The sequence below is a fragment of the Belonocnema kinseyi genome, chromosome 2, assembly GCF_010883055.1.
Source record: "Belonocnema kinseyi isolate 2016_QV_RU_SX_M_011 chromosome 2, B_treatae_v1, whole genome shotgun sequence".
NCBI classification, from domain to species: domain Eukaryota; kingdom Metazoa; phylum Arthropoda; class Insecta; order Hymenoptera; family Cynipidae; genus Belonocnema; species Belonocnema kinseyi.
In genome coordinates, this window is record NC_046658.1 from 135727010 (window position 1) to 135749711 (window position 22702).

At 33.4% G+C, this 22702-nt stretch overlaps 1 protein-coding gene across 1 annotated transcript in view; it reads left to right on the forward strand.

Moving 5' to 3' along the window:
* LOC117182995 overlaps positions 1-14449 on the forward strand; it is a 59101-nt gene extending 44652 nt beyond the window's left edge. Inside the window, exon 3 of the mRNA XM_033376123.1 lies at positions 14268-14449. Within this exon, the coding sequence (XP_033232014.1) occupies positions 14268-14354 (87 nt within the window). The 3' untranslated portion in view covers positions 14355-14449. The remainder of the gene's footprint in view (positions 1-14267) is intronic.
* Positions 14450-22702: the final 8253 nt, after the last annotated feature.

Below are 22702 nucleotides of genomic sequence, written 5' to 3' on the forward strand. Positions count from 1 at the left end.
GATCCTTTGTTTCTTGTTGCAGAATTCAGTTCAGAATTTTAGTGCTTGCCTAATAGCGAACCTATTCCTGGCGTTCCTCGCGGCAGACCTGCATATTTTTCTAAACGAAATTCTCCTGATAGGTCTCTTCCTTCTGATACACATAGTTCTTATGCTGGATTTTTACCACCTGCCGAGCATTCTCTTCGTGCCAGGCCCAGATCTCCTTCATCCGCGCTTTCTTCTTATGATATGCTTGTATTAACACCTGAAGATCTGAGATGTGTTCGACTTATTTCCCACAAAAATCTGAACCGAATATTCCAACTTCGAAGATATACATTTCGCAGACCAAATTGTATTTTCAAACTTTAATGGCGACGCCTTTGCAATATTTGACAACACCAGTATGCGCAAACAACCTATTCTTTGTGGAATATTTTTGCAGGTTACTCCAAGTGAAAGACGAGCGAAAATTAACATTTACAGCGGCGCTATTGAAGAATTGACTCCAGAAGAAAGCATGAAATGTCCAACAGGTCCCCGATACCACCAGCACAAAAAAAGTGGTCTGTCGGACAGACTATACTAGTTTATCTATATGTTTCTGGGGTCGCTGAGTTCAAATCCGGTGTCCCAATAACCAAGTTAGCTCATATTTTTCTGAAAAACGAAAAAATAGACGTAAAATTGGCAAATGCAGCGATTTTTCTTGTATACTTTTGCAACCAAAAAACTTTCCATGCCCGGTGGACTTATCCAGCATATCCTCATGTTTTTGGGGTCACTGATTCTGAATTCGGGGTTCAAATAACCCAGTTGGCTCATATTTGATCGAAAAACGCAAAATTATATATAAGATCGACGAAAACCTTCACCTTCATCGACTGGGATTGACGTTCACTGCGAATTCCCTTTGCGTCTTACGTTTCGAGGTTTTTAATTTGCGTTAGTCTCCTTGTATGGAAATAGGAGGATTTTTGTAAATAAGTTTGATTTACTTTTAGCGTTATTCAGGAACAACGACGTGGAGGTATTAAATTCTGTTCCCTTTGTGTGCTTTATTACCGTGAGTTCCCTAGCCTCTCACGCTTATAGGGTTCTTTTATTTTTATTTTTATTTATATCGCTTGTATCGAACCTAGGCATCCAGCCAGGCATCTTTTCCAGTGCATTTTTTAATGAAATCTGGATCCTGCAACATTTTTCTTATCTGCGGTCCACCGAAGATCCCTTATTTTAATTTTTCTTTAGAAAGTTGTTGAAATTGATCTTCCGAATACGGATGGCAATCGCCATCCTTGTCAAGCGCTTTGACAAACTATTTCATAAGACCCAGCTTTATATGAAGGGGTTTATTCAAAACTTCTTTTGGGTCAACTAGAGGATCTTCGATTCTATTTTTTTGTCCTTGCTCAAACGAAGTTGTTTTTGACCATCTTTTTTTGTAAAGACGAACGCGATCTCGACTGTCCATTGGCACAAGGAACAAGGTGTTTTTGTATACCCTGATTGCTGTCCTAAAACGATTTCAAGAATTTTGAGATCCCCGCAAATTTTCCACTTATAAGTTGAGTAATTCATTTTTTCCAGGACTAATTTTAAGTTACTGTAATGCTCTTTCAGTTCCGTAGAATGTGCGATTGGGCTTGAAGCGTAAACATTAGTATTATGCAGTAACACTGCTTTTAGACTGCGCTTAGAAGAGTCAATGAATAGCCGCCAATTTTCCGATCCATACAGTCCAGGTTTCATTTTTTCCATTAATCCGTCAATGTTTTTACATTAGACTAATTTGCGATGATCATTTTGTTCAGAAGCAAAAAACAGTGTAAACTCTTTTTCCCTATTTCTGTAGAAACTTGATTTAACTGCTTTAGCTAATAAGTTCTTTTTCAAAACGGAAGCAAGATACTCTGAAGCATCTTCAGGGAGACCGAGATCTCGCGATAAATCATTCAATTCTTCAGACGTAAATAGCTTAGGAACTTTATTTTTTTGATTATCTGGTATGTACACTTCTGTATTAACATCGCTGCTTTCATCATCATCCTCGTCATTGCCATAATTTGAAATGTCACTTTCATCACGATCAACATCTAAATCTTCATCAGTACTTTTATTTTCTTCTGCTTCAGTCTTAGTGAAAAATTCATTTTCTTCGATAAAAACTCAACTATTTGGTCGAAAATGCGTTTTGGTTTTTTTTTTTCACCATCAACTTTTAAACCAAAATGCAAATATTCTATTTTTAGTCAATTGCGTAAGTAGACCTTATAGTAACGGATGGAATTGTAATCTTGCCTACGGTGGCTTATAACGGGAAATACCCTTCACGACTATTATCATCAGGGTTATAAAAATAATTGACTCACAATACCCTTTGTTCTGACAAAGTTTATACCGCTTTTGTTTCAGGAGAAGATAGAGACCATTTTGAATTGATTAATTATTTAGCTCTACAAGTTATGCGATAAAAGGAATTAAAATCTGATTGAATCTCTCTGATTGTCAAACTGTTCGGCAAAATGTTTAAAATTGTAATTTGTATTCTTTTGCTTAATTCAGCATTTGCAAAATATTCCTTCAAATTAACTACACTTTCGTCAGTTGTGTAAACCTAAGTGAGGTGTTTTCGTTTCGAAGGTGTAAACTTAAATGGGGTTTCAGTGCATTAAAACTTGTTCCACTGAAGAAAGACTAAATGATAGTGAGCAGGCAGTGTCGCACTCGGTTCTGAAAATCATTACCATGAAGTTCGTGATGCAGTGAAATGTAAAAGAGATAATAATTATTATGTTTTACTACACTCTAAACACTGCATTGAGACATTTGGGAGTCAGGGCTTAGTAGTCAAATACTAAAATGGAAGTGGCGAGCGGCTGCGGCTAATACTTCGATTTCATTATTAATTTAAATAATCGTTTTTCAACGATTCCTTTTTTTTGCGTGTACACTTCCGTTAGTTGCGAATTTGTCGACCACTCGATAAAAAAAAGCACGTGACACAAAATAAAAAAATATAAGAAATTATTTAAGGCATGGGACTTAGAAAAGGACAGTCTAAGCTGCGATGTAAGTTTATGTTCATTTTTATATTTTTTGAGACAAGGGAATGACGAAAAAGAACGTCAAGATCGGTATCAAGTTTTTAAACAAGCAACTATACTATAATTTGAGGCGAGCCCAAAAAGCTTTGTCAAGAAGGCTTCAGATCTTACAACGCCGTTGAAGATCTGCTAGCTATGCATGAAGGAGCACAGTGCTGAAACCGTTCTGGAAACCGGAGCACATTGAAAGCGACTGGCATGGTCCAAGGTAAATATTCTAAGCGACTGTTTGAACGTATTGTTCGCAGATAAATCATCGTTCTGGGCATTGGTTGGTACACCACGTGTGTAGTCCATACACGTTCTACCATTCGTCCAACGTATCGTTATGCAGCCGGTCAAGGTCCATGTGTGGGGTTGTTTCTGTAAGCTGGGTTCTGGCGTAGTGCGAATTACCGGGTCGCTTTTCTTCCTCGAAAATAAAAATTTTTTATTGATGACATTTTTCTTAGGTGCGTACATCTCGATTATGTTATATCCCAAAATTGTACCATTTCGATGTAAAGCCTTAAACTAGACGCAACCCATCTTATCTCACAAGAAAAATTACCGACATTCTCTGATTTTTAACTTAATCATAATTACTGTGCTGTGGTCACTAAAATCGAAACTACAACCTACATAAAGTGTTACCACGGAGGGATAAGAACTCAGTAAATACCGATAGCTCTATTTAGGCTAGGTCAACGCAAAACTGCATTTAAAGAATCTACGATTCGACAAATATAATTAAGTTAGCATGTGAAGTTCATACTCCTGATTTTCAAGTATGAGCTGTGCCAGAAATTTGCAAACCTATCCTTAGCATGGAGAAGCGGGACTATATAAACCCCCGTGCTACCGTTGCTATTCTTTACCATTCTTTACCATTCAAGCAGTCATACTATCAACTCGCGCTACAAAGTACGAACTGGCTTAAATAAGTCGCGCACAATTATATCACCATACAATATTCCTTAACGAAGAACCGCCTAACGAAGGGAGTTGACGCCGAACCATTGCTTGAGCAATGTACTACAGATTTGGTGCTAATAGTCATTGATCTCAAAGGAATAGGAAGGTAGTCATGAGAAGTAATTGATGAAGATATCAATGGAGAGAGCAGCGAGAGTAACGGCCACTAAAATTCTTTCTAAAAGAACGAAGGTTTCATTTTATCGGAATAGGGATGCGTCCTTCCGTTCAATTTCTGATGAAACACGAATTAGTTTTCGATAAAAAATTTAATTTAGAATCCCCGGCTATAGAATTGAATTGAATTATTCCATATTTTTAGTATATCGAAAAAGATTAATCGTAGGAATTTCCATGCTTAGCACGAAAGCACACAGTAAAACTCAACCCAAATTCGTACTGACAAGTACAGTAGATCAACCTTTTGAATTTGCTCAAAGCAATCCATAATTTAAATTAAAGGAAAGATATTGTACTAATAAAAAATAGAAATAATCAGTTTAGCCTTTTTATGATCATTTTTAATAATTTCGAATACACGATAGCACACGTGTATATGAGTAAAAGTGACAAAAAAGACATTAAATTCTTACAATGAATTAAATGAAACATCTAAGAAATTACACAGCAATAATAAATGCTTTTACGTAGACTCTGGGATGTGCCAAAAGATATATGTGATTAGCCAAGATTGATGAATTTTGCGTATTTTCCCTAATTAATATATTCAATCAGTTGCAAAGTTCTAAAAAAAAAATCAGAAAATGTAATCCCTTGGTCAGTTGTCAACTACCAAGGTTGCACCTTTGTTTTGATGGACAACGACAAATGACAAAGATAGCACTCTGTACGTTTCCTATCGAGGAAAAGGAAAAAATTAAGGAAGGAGAACGGAAAATAAAATGCTGAAACTTTTCTTGTCAAAATGGTTTGATAGACGTGAAGAGACAAATATACGGAAACAGAGCATGATATTATCACGTCAGCACACTGTGTCATCCTACTAATTGGACTCCTTAAGGCTGTTTCCAACAGGAAAAGAAGAATCCCTGATTCCATGCAAAGGAAAACTGTGCATTGATCTTCGTATGATAAATACATCATTTCATTATGGCCGCCCCTCACATGAATGCAATACTATCCTTAGCATAAAGAAGCGAGGCTATATAAACCCCGGTGCTATTTTTGTCAACCGCCTTTACCGTTCAAGCAGTCGTACTGTCAACTCGCGCTACAAAGTACGAACTGGTTTGACCAAGTTGCGCACTTTTATGTCTTCGCAGAATATTCCTTAACGAAGAATAGTCTTGAATAATTCGCGCACTTTGATGTAACCATAAAATTGTTAACGGGGCATCGAGCTTAAAACTAAAATCGCTTCAGCTCATCCTTAAGGTCGTGGTAAAGTGAGTCTATCGTAAATAAAATCCACATTATTAACATTTGCGAAAAGAGATCAAGTGTGGATTTTCTGGCTGTGATAGTCCATGTATCGCACTAATAATATGGATATGCGCTTCGTCACATTTTCATACTTGAATCTATTATAATTCATACAAATATTTGTGACACTGATGTTTGTAAACTGACGCACTTCCAGCGGAAATGTTAGTGACAAATGTACCCACAAACTAATAATATGTTAGGTATTACCAGCCTGACATAATCAGTACACAAGCCTCCTTCTTTCTCACTTTTTCCCCCAACTACCGTCGCCTTTTTCGCGGGACGTGACAGATATTTCGATGTCTCAATAAATCTTGACTACATTGATGGTACTTAAAAATTACAAAAAATTTTCCCCCGTGACTCACGCTAAATATTTGCTTGAAAGACAAACAATTTTTGATAAACGAGTTATTTCTCCTTTCATAAACAATTTTAGTTGCATAATCAGTTACAAAATAATCATTAAAAAATTATTAATGTTAATAAATAATTAACAAAACTAAGAAGTTTGGTTTGAAAAGCAAAACGGTCAAGAGACGGATAGTTGATTATTGAAAACACAGCAAGTTATTGAAATTATTCAACTATTGATCATATGAAATTCGGTCTACTTTTACATGATAAACTACACAAATTCTACATTTTTAATAATTAGTTTTTTTATTAAAAATCTAAAAAATTTCAAATTTTCATTCAAACTAAAACATTTTATTACGAATAGTATTTGTACTATTAACATAATTCTTTATTCAGAAATTTAGATTATTTTGTGATGACAGCACCGTTTCATATAATTTGCACATCAGGTTTATAAAGTGAAATAATCCTCGTCTCAATCCAGTTATTAAGATTTTCATTTTATGAGAAAGGCAATATTATTTTTAAATCGTGAAGAAGGGCGATTCTACGGTAATCTTGGTTTTGTTATAGAAGTGATTTCAAAACTGTAATAAATTGAAGCCTTGTGAACCCCACCCAACTAATTTATAACCTGTTAACTCGAAGTAAACTCAATTAAATCCTTTAATATTCGTCAGGATATTTTTTTTAAATTTTGATTTTTAATGGTGCCTGTTGGGACTTCAAATTTGCATGGAAAGATGCATGGGAAAAAGTCACGTTTTGGTGTTTTTCGAATAATTGTTTAGGGTGAGGGAAAAGTTGATATCAAAGTTATAAGACTTGTGAGAACTTTCCAGCAAAGAATTTGACCTATTTTACATATACATATTATACTTCTAAGCCGTTTATTATCTCAAGAAGACTTTATTTATTTCCAAATTTTTTCCTATTATTTAAACAATTAATTACATTATCTAATAAATACTCCATTGCTGAACAAATTCAGTTTGTTTAAGAAAATTTTTCTGTTTAATTCGCTTAAAATTCCGTTTTTTAGATCCGATTGGCCAACTGTTATTTTTCAGGGACATTATTCATATTTTCAAATAACTTACATTGTTTAAATAATAGAATTATTATTTATTTTTAACATTTCATCAAATTATATGGGAAAATTTATCTTTTCTGGTAACAGAGTCATAATGTGATTTGTTATTCAATCAATTTAGAAAGAATTTTCTCAGACAAAATTTGGATATTCCTCTTCTCTACTAACAGTTTTTTAATAGAGTACTTAAAATCCCATTGACTGCTAATGTACTAATAATCACTGGCGACTTCTACTAACATTATTATAATATCTGATCTCAAATATTTATATTGGAAGACTTCTTCAACATTCTAAGATATACCCCTACTGGGGATTTATATTCAGCAGAGACCTGCGGCACGAGATACTACTGATAAGAGATCACCAAAGCTACGTGGAAAAAGTAGAAAAGTTGTATGAAGAATACAGGATGATAAATAAAAATTCCAAATCCCACCGCAATCAGTGTTAGAGGACTCAAAAGATTTAGCTACAGCTAAATTATTTCTAACTAATCAAAGAAAGGAGAACCGAGAAGGATGCCTTGCACCCGTGAAAACATACATTGATGAAAAGGAGAGACAACTGCAAAATCTTGAAATTTGGAAAAAAACGTGTTCGTGAGAAAGCGGAACTGTTCAGTAAAAGTTTCGCAGCTTTTCACAATTAAGTTTTACAAATGAAACAAAGGGAAAATTCTTCACGATTAATTTTCTTACACTCTTCAACATTTTTAAATGTATCTTCTAGATTTTTTTTAAAAAAATAAGATATCTATTTATTGATTCACATCATAATTTATTTTATGTATTTTCCGAAACGTCTTAGAAAGTTTAGAGAACGTTGAAATTCCGTAAATAAGAAGTATTTTTACGCCTTTGGAAACGCTTTTGCGATATTATTAAAAAGTTAAATCAACCATTTGTGATTAATGAATTGATCTTTTTCATTACTTTTAATCTTATGAACTAAAAAAAATGATTAACATTAGAATTTCATTGAAATTTTACATTTCAGACACTCATGTGAAATTGGCATCTTCAACTAGTAGCAGTGAATCGCCTACGGTGTTCAACACCAGCTTTTCTAATGAAGATGTGAAAAAGGAGGCATTACCTGGTCCGTCTGGTACATAAATACCTCCGAAAATAACCGTTTGAAATGGAAAACCTACTGCAGCTCTTATTGCAGCGAGATTGAGTAACAGACAAGCAGTTCATATCCTTACGGTTTGTACTGATGCTCTAGGAGTCAATCTATCTTCTGCTGTTTTGAGCAGATCTTTTATACATTGATTCAGAAAAAAATGCAGAATAGAATACATAGAGAAAATTCTAGAGCAACGTAAGAAGTTCAAGGATAAAGCAGCGGTCTCGCATTGAAATTGGAAATTGCTGCCTGCACTCACTGTCAAGGAAAAAGTGATTCGACTGCCTATTTTGATCACCACAGAAGGTGAGGAAATGTTTCTTGGAGCCCCAGAAGCTGAATCAGGAATGAAGAAAGGTGAAGCTGAGGCTTTTTATGAAACTCTTGAACAATGGGACTTCTTTAATGAGGTGAAAGATTTCTGCTGTGATACGACAGTTTTAAATACTGAAAAGAACAACGGTGCTTGTAAGTTGCTAGAGGCTGCAATGGGGGATGATAAAATACTGTTTTCTTGTCTTCACCATTTGGCTGAAATATACTTGAAAGCCGGTTTCGAAACAAACTGTGGGCAGACAACGGGTCCAGATGTCCCGTTCTACAAGAAATTTCAAGATTCCTGGAGTAATACCAATCACACGAAATTCCAGTCTGGACTGCAGATTAGTTGGTGGTTAAAGCTCTTCGAGGTAAAGCAGATGAACTTCGTTTTTTGCGAGAGGAAAGCTCAATGATCAACACTGTCCATAAGATCACCGAGAATTGCTAGAACTTGTTGCAACTTTCCTAGAAGAGGTACCACCATGAGGAGTTTCCTTTCCAAATTCCTGGAAAACTGCACCAGGCAAAAGCCTGGCAAAAGTGGGCAAAAGCCCTTTACATCCTCAAATTATTCCTCTTCCGAAACGTTTATCCTCTGTCTAGTAGTTATCTGAAGTCTTGCCGCGAAATTGGTATACTAGTAAAATTCTACCATAAAATATGGTATAATGCACACTTTGCTGCCAAAGCACCACAGAAAGACCTTTAGATGTTAAATTAAATTTATCTCTTTGTGAAGCAGGATCGAGAAATTTCCACTGCTATCTTCGAAAAGTTGAGCTCACATCTGTAGTTCCTTGTGCCGGAAACTGCTGCGCTAGCTTTCTTCGACGATGAAATTCCAGCAGTGAGAAAAAATTTGATGGTTCAGGCCTTATCTAAAGAATCTAAGAAACCAATTATGGATTACAAACGTATCCTGGCACTAGAGTGCAAGAAACTGATGGATACAGAAATTGAATACTTCATCTCCAAAGATTCAATTAATTTCTTTTCAGCTTTTCACAGAGAAACATCGTTCCTTGAAAAAGACGCTTCACACTGGATGAGAAATAAGCCTATGAAAAAAGAGAAGAAAATTGCTTCTCAGCTTAAAGTGGTCAACGATGTTGCAGACAGAGAGAGAGAGAGAGAGAGAGAGAGAGAGAGAGAGAGATGTCAAATTGATGTCTGAATTCAACGATTGGATAACGAAAGATAAGGATAAAAAAATTCTTCTTGCATGTTGCTAATGAGTACAGGAAAAAGTTTCCATGCATTAGCAAATTAACACTATATCGCGACGCAGAGTGGTAGGAAATGAAGAAAGAACTTAACTCCTGAATTTACTGAAAAAATATTCAAAAAATTCAATTTTCTTGGAATATTAATGAAATGTTGAAAATAAGTAATAATTTTATTATTTAACTAATTATTTAACAGTTGGCCAGTCCGATCTAAAAAAACAGAATTTTAGGCGAATTAAACAAAAAACAGTTTGTTTAAACATTTTAGGATTTATTAGATGATGTAAACAAGATACCTTGAAATTAAAATCTATAGGTTTATTACAAGAAAAGCTGACTTTTCTTTCACAATTTAAAAAAAGGTGAAAATCGATAATAATAATTAACTATGTAAACAGTAGGAAGAAATGTAAAGATAAATGTAGTCCTTTTGAGATAATAAACTGTGATTCCCATCTCAAAGAAGAGATCTGAGACAAATTTTGGAGAAAGACAGATTATTGGATCAAATAGAATTTATTTAAATAAATATAAATCAACTGAAAAAGATTTATAAACATTCCAGTAGACATAAAGTAATGATTTCCGGAAAAAGGAGAACAAACTACTTGAAAGATTTAATTTCATGAGGAATGTACAATTTTTTATATATGGGTAGTTTTCAGGGCACCGTGGGGTTCGGTTAGGGGCGAAAAACCTATATGTATAATATGTCTCATAACTTTAAAGTCAACTAGCATCAAGAAAATCTTTGCAATGCATTTTTAGACCACCCTACTTTAACACATCTAATGTCTACAACTCTGAAATATATTTTTTTCTCTCTAAAAATGATTAATTTGATTACACTAGATATGACTCGCACTTCTGGAAGATTTGCAGCTTCTCAGGGGCTACAGAAAACTTTTTATGAAACTTTCAATTTCCAAAAAGTACATGAATTTTTAACTAAAAATTTTATTTACAACGCAAGAGAAGAATTTTTAATTACAAATGTTATAATGAAATTTTTCAGTTTAAAACAATAATGTTCACCCAACAAAGTAGTTTCATTTTCAACTCTAGAACATAAATTTGTAACCAAACTTGTTTTTTTTATATAGAGAAAGTTCAATTTTCAACAGAAGGAATGAAAAATACCCAAATAATATAAATAGTTTGAATTTAAATAATTAATTTTTCTTCTGGGTGATATGCAATTAACTTTTTTATGCGCCGCCGAAAATCTTTTTTTGGTGGAATATTTTGGAATGTGACTTTACAAGAAAAACGGGCGAAAATTAACATTTACAGCGGTTCTATTGAAGAATTGAGATCAGAAGGAAGCACGGAATGTCAAATCGGTCCCCGATACTCAATCACAAAGCATTTCAGAGTATTTCGTTTATAAACTTAAATTCTTTTTTTTACCGGGAATTTTGAGTATAGCAAGTTCCACTATTGAAAAATCAAAAATAATTGATTTTGCAAGAAAGGTGTAATTATAGAAGAATCTGCCAGTATAAAATAATTATAATTAATTCTATTAAAATACCGATGTATTTACACTCCTTATAATTTCAAACAATAACCATAACAAATTCAATCATATAAAGCATGAATGGATACGTATATCTCCTTAATGAAATTATGTCAGCAACACAAGTTTATTAATGTGTAATCTAGCTAGTGGAACGACGCGTTTGTGTCCAGCCAAGACTGTAGCCAAAAGTGTTTGACTAGACTCAACACATATTAAGTTAGCGTGCAAAGATCTTCTCCTAAAACTAAAAAAAAAAACACTCCTGAAAGGTCAAGAGTGGAGAATTGCGATCGATTACTGACAGCTATTAGTCATCTGCATAATAACATTCCAGACTGTTAGCGAAGCGGATGTGTCAGGCCTTGATGGCATTTACTTCGAAGTAACAATATTAACGTACGTGATGTGCCAGCAACTTGCAAGTACGTGCCGTGCCAGAAATTTGGAATATTATCGTTAGCATGAGGAAGCAAAACCTATAAACCCTGGTGCTACCCTTGTCAATAGTTTTTATCCTTTAAGCGGTCAAACCGTAAACTCACCGAAAAAGAGTTAACGAATCGTCCTGCTTTGAACTAAAGTACCTTTGGCTGAGACTATCGGTCGTCGTTAAGTGAGTCTGCCGTGAATAAAGTCCACAGGGTTAACATTTGCGAAAAACACTCAAGTATGGATTTAGTAAATGTGATATGACACTGTCGCACTTATAACACGGAAATGTGCTTGGTCACATTTTCAAACTTAAATTAATTACAAATTATGCAAACATCCGATAGAGTTCCGTCGCTGCTCTATAATAAAGAACGGAGATAAAATCGACAAAGCACCACTCTCTCTCGCTCTCTCTTCCTCGCCCTTTCAAGAGTAGAACGGCACAAGTAACTTCATTTTATGTAAGTGATAAATCATTTCTCCCTCTTTCAATACATCACATTTCAATTTCACCATCTTTCACTCATTTCAACACCGTAAACTGTAGCGGTTCGTATATAACTGATAGGGACAAACGTATCCACAAACAAATAATTTGGCGGGTTTTACCAGCCTAAAATAATCAACACACAAACCTCCCCCTTTCTTACTCTTTCACAAACTACCCTCGCCTTTTTCTTGGGTAGTGTTCGATGTTTCTATATCTTAAGAAATCTTGACTGCATTGATGGTACCTTAAAAAATTCAAAAAATTTTCCCCCGTCACTCTCGCTAAATATCTGCCTTCATGGCAAACATTTATTATCGATGAGTTATATCTTATTTTATTAACAATTTCAGTTAAATACGCAGTTTCTTAGTTTATTTTGAAAACGCAGCTGTTAAGAGACAGTTAGTTCATTATAGAAAACACAGAAAAGTATTGAAATTATTTAACTATCGATCATATATAATTCGGTATAATTACACATAATAAACTGCAGAAAGTCTACATTTTTAATAATTAGTTTTTAATTTAAATTCTAGAAAGTTTTACATTTTTATTTAAAATGAAACATTTTATTACGAAAAGTATTTTTACTATTAACATTATTCTTTATTCAGAAACTTACATTATTATGTGATGTCAGCACCGTTTTATATGATCTGTACTTAAGATTTTTTAAAGGAAATTCCTCCTGGTCTCAATCTAATTATTGAGATGTGTATTGCATCAGAAAGGCAATATTTTTTTCAAAGCCTAAAAATGGGTGATTCTTGTAGAATTTATATTAGACACTATATAAATTTGCCGTCCAGAAATCAGTTTTCTCTAAAACAAAAAAGATTGCATGAATGGTGACACCATCTTTCACTGAATTTGTTACCAAAGTTTTTTTTCTTAAAAATGACTTACATGAAATATAATTATCTTAAAAAAACACAGTTGACGCGTCTCACGTTAGAGATAAAAATTATAATTTAGATTACATAAGTCAATAAAGTAGAAAAATATTAATTAGTTACGTTGTTCACAGAATTCTTCATCAATACATTAAAAAGCTTTTCCTCTCATCGGAAAAAAGACGATTATGTGGGCTCTGGTCTCATACTTAGCGATCATATTCGCGTCCATTGGTGAATATAATAATTTTTGTATTAATATACATTATATTAAAGGGATAACATCATAAAATAGTTAAAACATAAAACTTAGTTTGTTTATAAAAAGAATAATGGCTTGATAATACGCTTGTGCAAAATAATCTAAGTTGCGACGCGCACTTGCAGGATGAAGGGGTAGATTGGGGATGCACAAAAAATTACTTAGTTTTCAATATCTTTTGCGATATAATTTTAGTTTGCATACTTTTTAAATTTGGATAGATGGCCAGAAAGAGGGGTAGAAATTGCAGATACCGTCTCGCGTGGCAATTCCTCCCGTATTTATCACATCCTTCTGCAAAAAAATTTAAGGCTGAATACCTGGTGGGATGGCTTGAATTGAAAAGCATTTTTAAATTTCCTGCTTCATAGTGAAGTTACAATTATTAAATCCTTATTCATCCTGTTTTCGTCCTCGCGTTTTGAATTCCCATATCAGTAGAAGTTATCTTTTAAACTGAATCCCTTTTCGTATTTGGTGGCGAAAACTTTTTCCTGAATACATTTGGAAACCTTAAATCAACAGAATTTTGAATTTTTTATCATGATTTTATATTTTTTTAATTGATTGCATTTTCTAGGTACGATTCGCACTTTTGCAATATTTTTAGCTTCTCAGGGCCAACAGAAAGCTTTTTATGTAACTTTGAATTTCCAAAAAAAAAAAATGTATTTTTAATCAAAAAAGTGTATTCACAAGGAAAGAGAGGACTTTTTAAGCGCAAATGTTATAATAAAATTTTATGTTTAAAATAATGATGTTTACCAATATAAAATTAAAGGAAACCATTATATGTAAAAATAAAGGGATAAACTTAAAAAAAGTAGCTATTTAAATCTGGAAAGATTTGTATTTTATATCAGAAACAGTTGAATTCAATTCAAGTTGAGTTCAATTTTTAACAGGACGAATGAAAAATAACCAATGTTGAGTTGACCTCTATGTCAACCTTTACACTGAGAATTGCTACCATATTCACATTTCATGATATGCTATCATAGGATCGTCCACTTTATTGAAAATTTAATATTTTTATTTTTTGTTGCAGAATTCAGTTCACAATTTGAGTATTTGCCTAATGGAGTGCCTATTCCTGGTGTTGCTCGACGCAGAACTTCTTATTTTCCTGAACTAAACTCTACTACTAGGGCTACTTCTACTGCCACACCTATTTCTTCTGCCGGGTTTTCACCACCTGCCGAGCCTTGCCTTCGTGCCAGGTCTAGGTCACCTCACTCCTCGCTTTCTAATTTGGAAATACTTGCATTGAGACCTCAAGATCTTACATCTGTTCGACTTATTTCTAACAAAAATCCGAACCGGATGTATCATCTGCGACGATACACATTCACTTCGAACATACCAATTCTAACTAGAGGCAAAAGTCATGTCCTTAAACCGATGCCAACCGACGAACAACTTGTAATATCAAACTTTAATGGTGACGTCTTTGCAATTTTCGACAAAACCAGTAGGCCCAGTCAACCTTTTTTTCGTGGAATATTTTTGAATGTGACTCGAAAGGGAAAGCGGGCGAAAATTAATATTCACAGCGGCGACATTGACCAACTGACTCCAGAAGAAATAATGGAATGTCCAATCGGTCCCAGTTACACAATCGAAAAGCATTTTAGAGTATTTCGTTTGTAAAACAAAATTCTTTTTTTCTACTGAGAATTCCGAGTATATTAGGTTTAATCATTAAAAAATTAACAATTGTTGATTTTAAAAGACGACTATAAATCTGTTGAACAGCAAAATTCTTTTATTTAATTTTAGATCCTCATAAAATAATATATCAATTCATGTGTTACATCAAGTCTTTCAGGCGGTTGGTAGGACAAGGATTTTTTTATGCGTAAGGTATTTTGTTAGAAACTCAACAATTTTCCTAAAAAGTCATCCTTTTTATTCCAGAATTTTTCTTTCGGGTTTAAAAATTTAACAACCTTGTTCACATTTTTTCTTTTTGGACTACGAAAATGTCCTTGATGAAGAATTTAACTATATTCTTGAGTATTATCTTTCTATTATGATAATTTCACTAAAAATAAGTTTCTTTTTATTAATAACGAGGAAAGAATTTTTTAAATAATCTCGTTTTAGGGTAGGAAAATGGTTAAAATAAATATTAGAAACATTTGAATTATATTGTAATTTAAAAAAATAATACCTAGAGACCCTAGCAATGGGAGGACGTGGTGAATTCGTTCTGGGCTGACGGGCCGTTTTATTTGTTTTTGTGTGTTTACTGCAGTTAATTTTTATGTTTCAAATAAATAGAAAAAGGTTGTAGAAAACGCTGATTAACAAAATATGACCTACGTATTTATGGCATGAGATATATCATTTCCAGTATAGTTTACTCTCGGTTTTTTTAGAATTTCAGGAAGTGTATAATATATCGTAAAAAACAAACAAAAAAAGAACTGGATTCTGTGTTATAAATAGCGTCAAATTCCTGTATTGCTTTCCATTCAAAAAATTGTTTACACTCTTTTGCCATAGGATTTGTGATTTATGGAAAAAAATGTTAGCTACAAATTTCCAAAAATCTGATGTGCTGAGAAAAACAGAGGCCAGTTTTGGATTTAGCGTAGAGAACTACTCAGAAATGATATATCTCATTCCATGAACACCTACCTCATGTTTTGTTGATCAGAGAAATCAATTTTTAAGTAAAGAATCCATCTTTTTGGTTTAAAACTCGAGTATTTGATTGAAAATGAATTCGGGATTTGCAACAATAAATTTTTAACTCAAAATGTTAATGTTCGATATTTAATCGATTGCGTTAGTAGACCTCATAGTAATAAATGACATAGTAATATTGTTTACGGTCGCTATAATTCCTAAATTTCGCATTTCTAAACGGATAATGCTGGTTTGCAACTGCATCTTTCTTGTTATGTGACTACAAGTATAATAGATATATCTAAACTGATAAACCAATGAGCCGCCGATATATGCCTGAGCTCTTTGATATTGGGCTTGTATCGCGGATGTCTATTTATGAGAAATTCTCCTCCACTTTAGTTTGTGCCTCCTTTTTAAAGCATGCCGGGCGTATTATTTCACCTCCCACATTCTTGGTCATGAAGTCATGAAGTTACATAAAGTAACAGCTGGAGTCCATCGTAAGTGATAACAATAATTTACCTAATGGAACGGGATTTGACTGTTCCTCGGCGTATATATTTATATATAAGACGTAAGGTTCTACACGATGAAGCGGCGCGGCTACTGCGTGGCATGGCGCAGTTCTTTAACTCTTCATAAACCTCTATACTTTAAATTAAACACATTGATTTCTAAAATTATTAGGTAAATGTGAACACCCTTTCTAGCAACAATTTTTCATGGTTTGAATAAAATTTCAAACAACTTAACAATTAAGAGCGAAATATAATCAAAAAAGTTAGTATGGGATAAAAGAACGCACTGTTTACTTCGACGAACTTTGCACTTTTTAAGTATTTTACTTCTATTTTTAAAGACGGGTTTTATGCTGAAGGCTTCAGAATTAGATACAAGCTTTTTCATCATTTTGTGCTTCAAAATGGGAATGATAGCGTGTATTTTTTGCACATCCTCAATTGCAATACAAATTTTTAATCTTTCGCTTAAAAGTGGTTCTTCTACTTTGTATTTGACGCTAATGCAGAATTGGACAAGGAAGTCTTTGATTTGTCCTTTAGCTTAGTTTAACATTTTTCTAGCATTTGTGATCTGGTTGTTGTACATACGCTGATCACTTGGTTTAGCAGACGTCTCTTTGAAAATGCCACCAACGTCATCGTAAGGAGGGGTTTCATGTGCAACTGCATAGAGCTTTCATTCCGCTTTACATCCGAAGTATTGCTCGTGGAGTGGTAAGTTGGCGAAGTTCTTACGGTTTTTTTACCGTGCCGCTGAATCATGTGAATTGTATGTAACAATTTTCACAGAAATTTCTGCTTTTTCTCGTGAAAAAGATATTAGCTTTCTTTTATGCAGATGCACATATATCGCGTGTTTCAATTCATCTTAAGGTGTTCGGTAGTTTGTCACAAAAGGATAAATGGTTACTTGTGTTTTTAATCAATGCTGACCTTGAGAAGCATCTTGTAAATCTGGCGTGTGGTTTTTAGCAAAATCTAATGTTCTCATTGCTAGGGCGGTTCGGAAATTCATTAAAATAGCACGTTATTTGTGCAGGATTACGAAATGTTCCGGGCTATCCAATTTTTGACGGTTAGAAATTGTAGAGAATTAGACTTAGCCATTTCTATTATGATCCTATCAATAAATATAAGTTTATCATTCTCATGGCGAATGCAAACGCAAATGTTTTGGGTACTAGTTGTTCTAGCCGCAACGCACTCTATCTGTCTTAATTTTATTAATTTTGAAAATCCAATTTTGTCTAGGAAAAGTGACCTTAAAAAGTGCATAAAATCCTCTCAAATTAAATAAAACTAAACGTTTTGGCACGTTCATATAATTAAGTTCTCATGTAAAGTTCATACACCTGGAATGTCGAGCGTAAAAATCGCAATCTTTGTGCGGCAGCTATTAGTATCCGCATAATGATACTCAAAACTCTTATCGAAACGGACGTAATAGTCATTGATAGCAATCACTTCGAGGTATCAATATCAACGTACGTGATGTGTCAGAAATTTGCAAGTACGTGCTGTGCCAGAAATTTGCAAGTGCGTGTTGTGTCAGAAAATTGCCATCCTATTCTTAGCATGAAAAAACGAGACTATATAAATCCCGGTGCTATTTTGGTAAACCGTCTTTACCATTTAAGCAGTCGTACTGTCAACTCACGCTACAAAGTACGAACTGGTTTGACTAAGTTGCGCACTTTTTTATCTTCGCAGAATATTTCTTAACTAAGAATAGCCTTGAATAATTTGCGCACTTTGAGCGAACCGTAAAATAGTTAACTGGGCATCGAGATTTAAACTAAAGTTGCTTCAGCTGATCCTTTAGGTCATCTTAAAGTGAGACTATCGTAAATAAAGTCCACAGTATTAATATTTGCGAAAAGAACTCAAGTGTGGATTTTGTAGCTGTGATAATCTATGTATCGCACTAATAATATGGAACTTCCAGCGGAAATATTAGTGACAAATCTACCCACAAACTAATAATATGTTAGGTATTACCAGCCCTACATAATCAGTAGACAAGCTTCCCTCTTTCTCACTTTTTTCCCCAACTATCCTTGCCTTTTTCGCGGGACGTGACAGATATGACGATGTCTCAATAAATACGTATTGACTACATTGATGGTACTTAAAAAATTTACAAACATTTTCCCTCGTGACTCACGCCAAATAATTGACTTAAGGAAAAATTTTTTTTGGATAAACGAGTTATTTCTCCTTTTATAAGCAATTTTAATTGCATAATCAGTTTATTAGTTTTGTTTTGAAAACCAAAACGGTCAAGAGACGGATAGTTGATTATTGAAAACACAGCAAGTTATTGAAATTATTCAACTATTGATCATATGAAATTCGGTCTACTTTTACATGATAAACTACACAAATTCTACATTTTAATAATTAGTTTTTTATTAAAAATCTAAAAAATTTCATATTTTCATTCAAACTAAAACATTTTATTACGAATAGTATTAGTACTAACAACATAATTCTTCATTCGGAAATTTAGATTATTTTGTGATGTCAGCACCGTTTCATATAATTTGCACATCAGGTTTATAAAGTGAAATAATCCTCGTCTCAATCCAGTTATTAAGATTTTTATTAGGTGATCTTGTTTTTGCTACAGAAGTGATTTCAAAACTAATCTAATTAAATCCTTTAATATTCGTCAAGATACTGAAAGACTCCTTTTAATCTTAAGAATCTGATGAAATTTTATCAAATATTTGAAAAATTGTATGATGACGTGGAAATATTTTTAAATTCCTTTTAATTATTGGAATGGTGAGCAACTCTTTTAAATATTAGTATCAGTAATTTTAACCATACCAGTTGAATATTAAGCAAATTTCTAGCAGTGTTTACTATGCTTTGAAAAGTCGAATGAAAATCAAGTATAGACGATGATGCTTTTGTTTCAAGACGGCTAATTTTTCACGCTCTAATTACTAAAAGATTGATTAAGAAATAGTTTTCTCTGAAATATGAAAGAATGCACGATTGTTGACATGAGCTTTCACTGAATTTGTAGACAATGATTAATTGCAGCTCTGATATTGTGCTTTGCAATCATCCTCGAATCTATTGGTGAATATATTAATTTTTGTATGAACATATATTATATTAAAGTGATGATATCAGTAAATAATTAAAACATAAAATTTATTTTGTGTATAAAAAGTATAATAGCTGCAATACTAAGGAATAATATTAATTGGGGTTTCTATGTAGATATTTAAAATTGGTGTTCTTTTATATCATCACAGATAATCTGAATTAGATTAAATTTAGTAAGGATGACTTTGATATCCATTGAAACAAAGTTTTAGTTCGCATTTTGTAGGATTTCTTTCGAGGAATCCGAATCTGAAACTTTTAAATCGACTTCTCGAAAAAAGCTTGATATATCAACATTTTTAAATTAAAATGATTTCTTCTCTGGGTAAGAGTGCGTTCGGCGATACTCAGTACCCAGTATTATCCTCCTCTATCTTCAGGAGACCCCCAGTTTTTGTATACTTTTTAAATTTGGATAGAGGGAGTGGGGGGAGGGGGTAGAAATTGCCGATACCCTATTCCCAGGCAAATCCTCCCGTACTTATAGTCCACTTCCTCAAGTACATATTTAAGCCCGAACAACTGTTAAGAAGGCTTGCATGTAAAAGTATTAAAAAATTTTCCTGTTCAATAGTGAAGATAAAATTATTGAGTCCTTTTTGATCCTGTTTTTGTTCACAGTAAAAATCGGGTTTTCTATTAGAACCTATTTTTTGTTTCAAAGAAGTTGCAACAAAAATGAACCGCACTTGCTGTAAAGGAACCCAAAATGATAAAGAAGTTCTAAATGATACCTTGGTATCATTGTTATGAATGTTCACAAAAAAGTTATTAGTAAATTTCGAAAAATCAAAAAATAGAATATTCTCTGAAACGACAGTCACAGTGTCAATTAATTATAAGTAGATCATAAGTAGATAGAATACACTTTCTTTGTTTACTGCTGACATTCGCTAAACTAATTTCATGTTTGTCCAATGTGCACCACGTGGAGGTAGCCAGTCAGATTAGCATCCCTTACTTTATTTACACGATTTACGACTATATACATTCTGTATAATTATCTTAACAAAATATATATGCACTGCATACACTATATAGACCGATCGGCTATGATAGGCACTAACAGCAAAATTAATTGTTATTCAAATTCTTAATAAATCTGAATCCAAGCCTTCATTACAGACCAGGAAATTTTTTTACATCTAAAAATTTTTATTTATTGACCAATGAGTGTTAAATTCTGCAATCAAGACTAACGTTATATTTCCAACACAAGGAATGTTTTAGAATCTTTTGATTTTCAGTGCAGGTAAAAATCGAATTTTTCCTATATTGGACTAGAAATGAAAAGTTGAAGTACATAACTAGATAACCAACAAACTAGGAATTTTTCAGATGTGCAAACAAACATTAGGTAAATTTAAAATCAATATTTAAACATAAGACAAAAGTTTATTTCCGGGCTTAAGTGTTTCGCAGGGTAAAAATTCAAGTGAAAAATACCTTAGAAAAGTGATTTTTTCAAAACATGAAGATTTTAGATTAGCATTTCATAAATATCTTTGTGCCAAAAAAAGTGACGACTAGCTTTATATAATAACCTTTTTTTTGAAAATAAAGTATAGGTATATTGTACTAAACTTACAAATTTTTACGAAAAGGATTGTGGTTCCAATTCAGTTTGTTTCAGCAAAGTTTCTTGTTCAATTTGCCTAAAATTACGTTTTTTAAATCCGACTGGCGAACTGTTATTTTTAAGTGTCATTATTTATGTTTTCAAATAATTTCCATTGTTTAAATGATAGAATTATTATTTATTTTTAGTATTTCATGAAATCATATTGGAAAATTCATCTTTGCTGGTAAAAGAGTCATAATGTGTTTTGGCTGTCAATCAAGTTTGAAAAAAAATTTTTACACAAAATTTGGATATTCCTTTTCTCTGCTAATAGTTTTTAAATTGAGTGCTTGAAATCCCATTGACTGCTAATGTACTAATAGTCACTGGCGACTTCTACTAACATTATTATAATATCTGATCTCAAATATTTCTATTGGAAGACTTCTCCAACATTCTTAGGTATACCCCCACTGGGGATTTATATTCAGCAGAGACCTGCGGCTCTTTGTATAATTGCATTCTTGTTCTCCACTTTTTCGAAAGGACCCTCTATGATGAATAGGCTGCGTTTCTATTTAACATAGCAGAATTACAAAAGAAAGTGTTTTTAGTTGATTTTGAAGAGCAGCAAATTATTGAACGTCAAATTCCAAGCAATTCACAAGTTTTAAGAGTTTTACTAAATAATATGAGACACGAGTTACTACTGATAAGAGCTCACCAAACCTACTTGGAAAAAGTGGAAAAGTTGTATGAAGAATACAGGAAGAAAAATGAAAACTCCAAACCCGGAGTAGAAGTACAATTAAAGAAGAAGAATGATTTTTTACAAAAGCTGAGAATGATCTTCGACATCGCACCGCAACCAGTGTTAGAGAACTCAAAAATTTCAGCTACAGCTTAATTATTTCTAACTAATCAAAAAAGAAGAACCGAGAAGGATGTTTTGCACCCCTGACAACATACATTGATGAAAAGGAGAGAGAACTGAAAATCTTGAAATTTGGACTAAACGTGCTCGTGAGAAAGCGAAACTGTTAAGTAAGTATCGCATCTTTTCACAATTGAGTTTTGCAAATGAAACAAAGGGAAAATCTTTCACGATTAACATTTCTTACACTTTTCAACATTTTTTAATGTATCTCCGAAATTTGTTTCAAGAATATTTTACATTATTTATTTTCAGACACGCATGTGGAATTGGCATCTTCAACTAGTAGCAGTGAATCGCCTACGGCGTTCAACACCAGATTTTCTTCTGAAGATATAGAAATGAAATCATTACCTGGTTTATCTGGTACCCAAATACCTCCGAAAATAAAAGTTTGGAATGGAAAATTTGATGCAGCTCTTGATGCAGCGAGATTGAGTGACAGACGAGCAGTTCATATCCTTACGGCTTGTGCTGATGCTCTCGGAGCCAATATATCTTCTGCTGTTTTAAGAAGATCTTCTATACATTGATTCAGAAAAAAAATTAGAATAGAATACATGGAGAAAATTCGAGAGAAAAGTAAGAAGTTCAAGGATAAAGCAGCTGTCTCACATTGGGATGGGAAATTGCTGCCTGCACTCACTGGCAAGGAAAAAGTGAATCGTCTGCCTATTCTAATCATCACAGAAAGTGAGAAAATGTTTCTG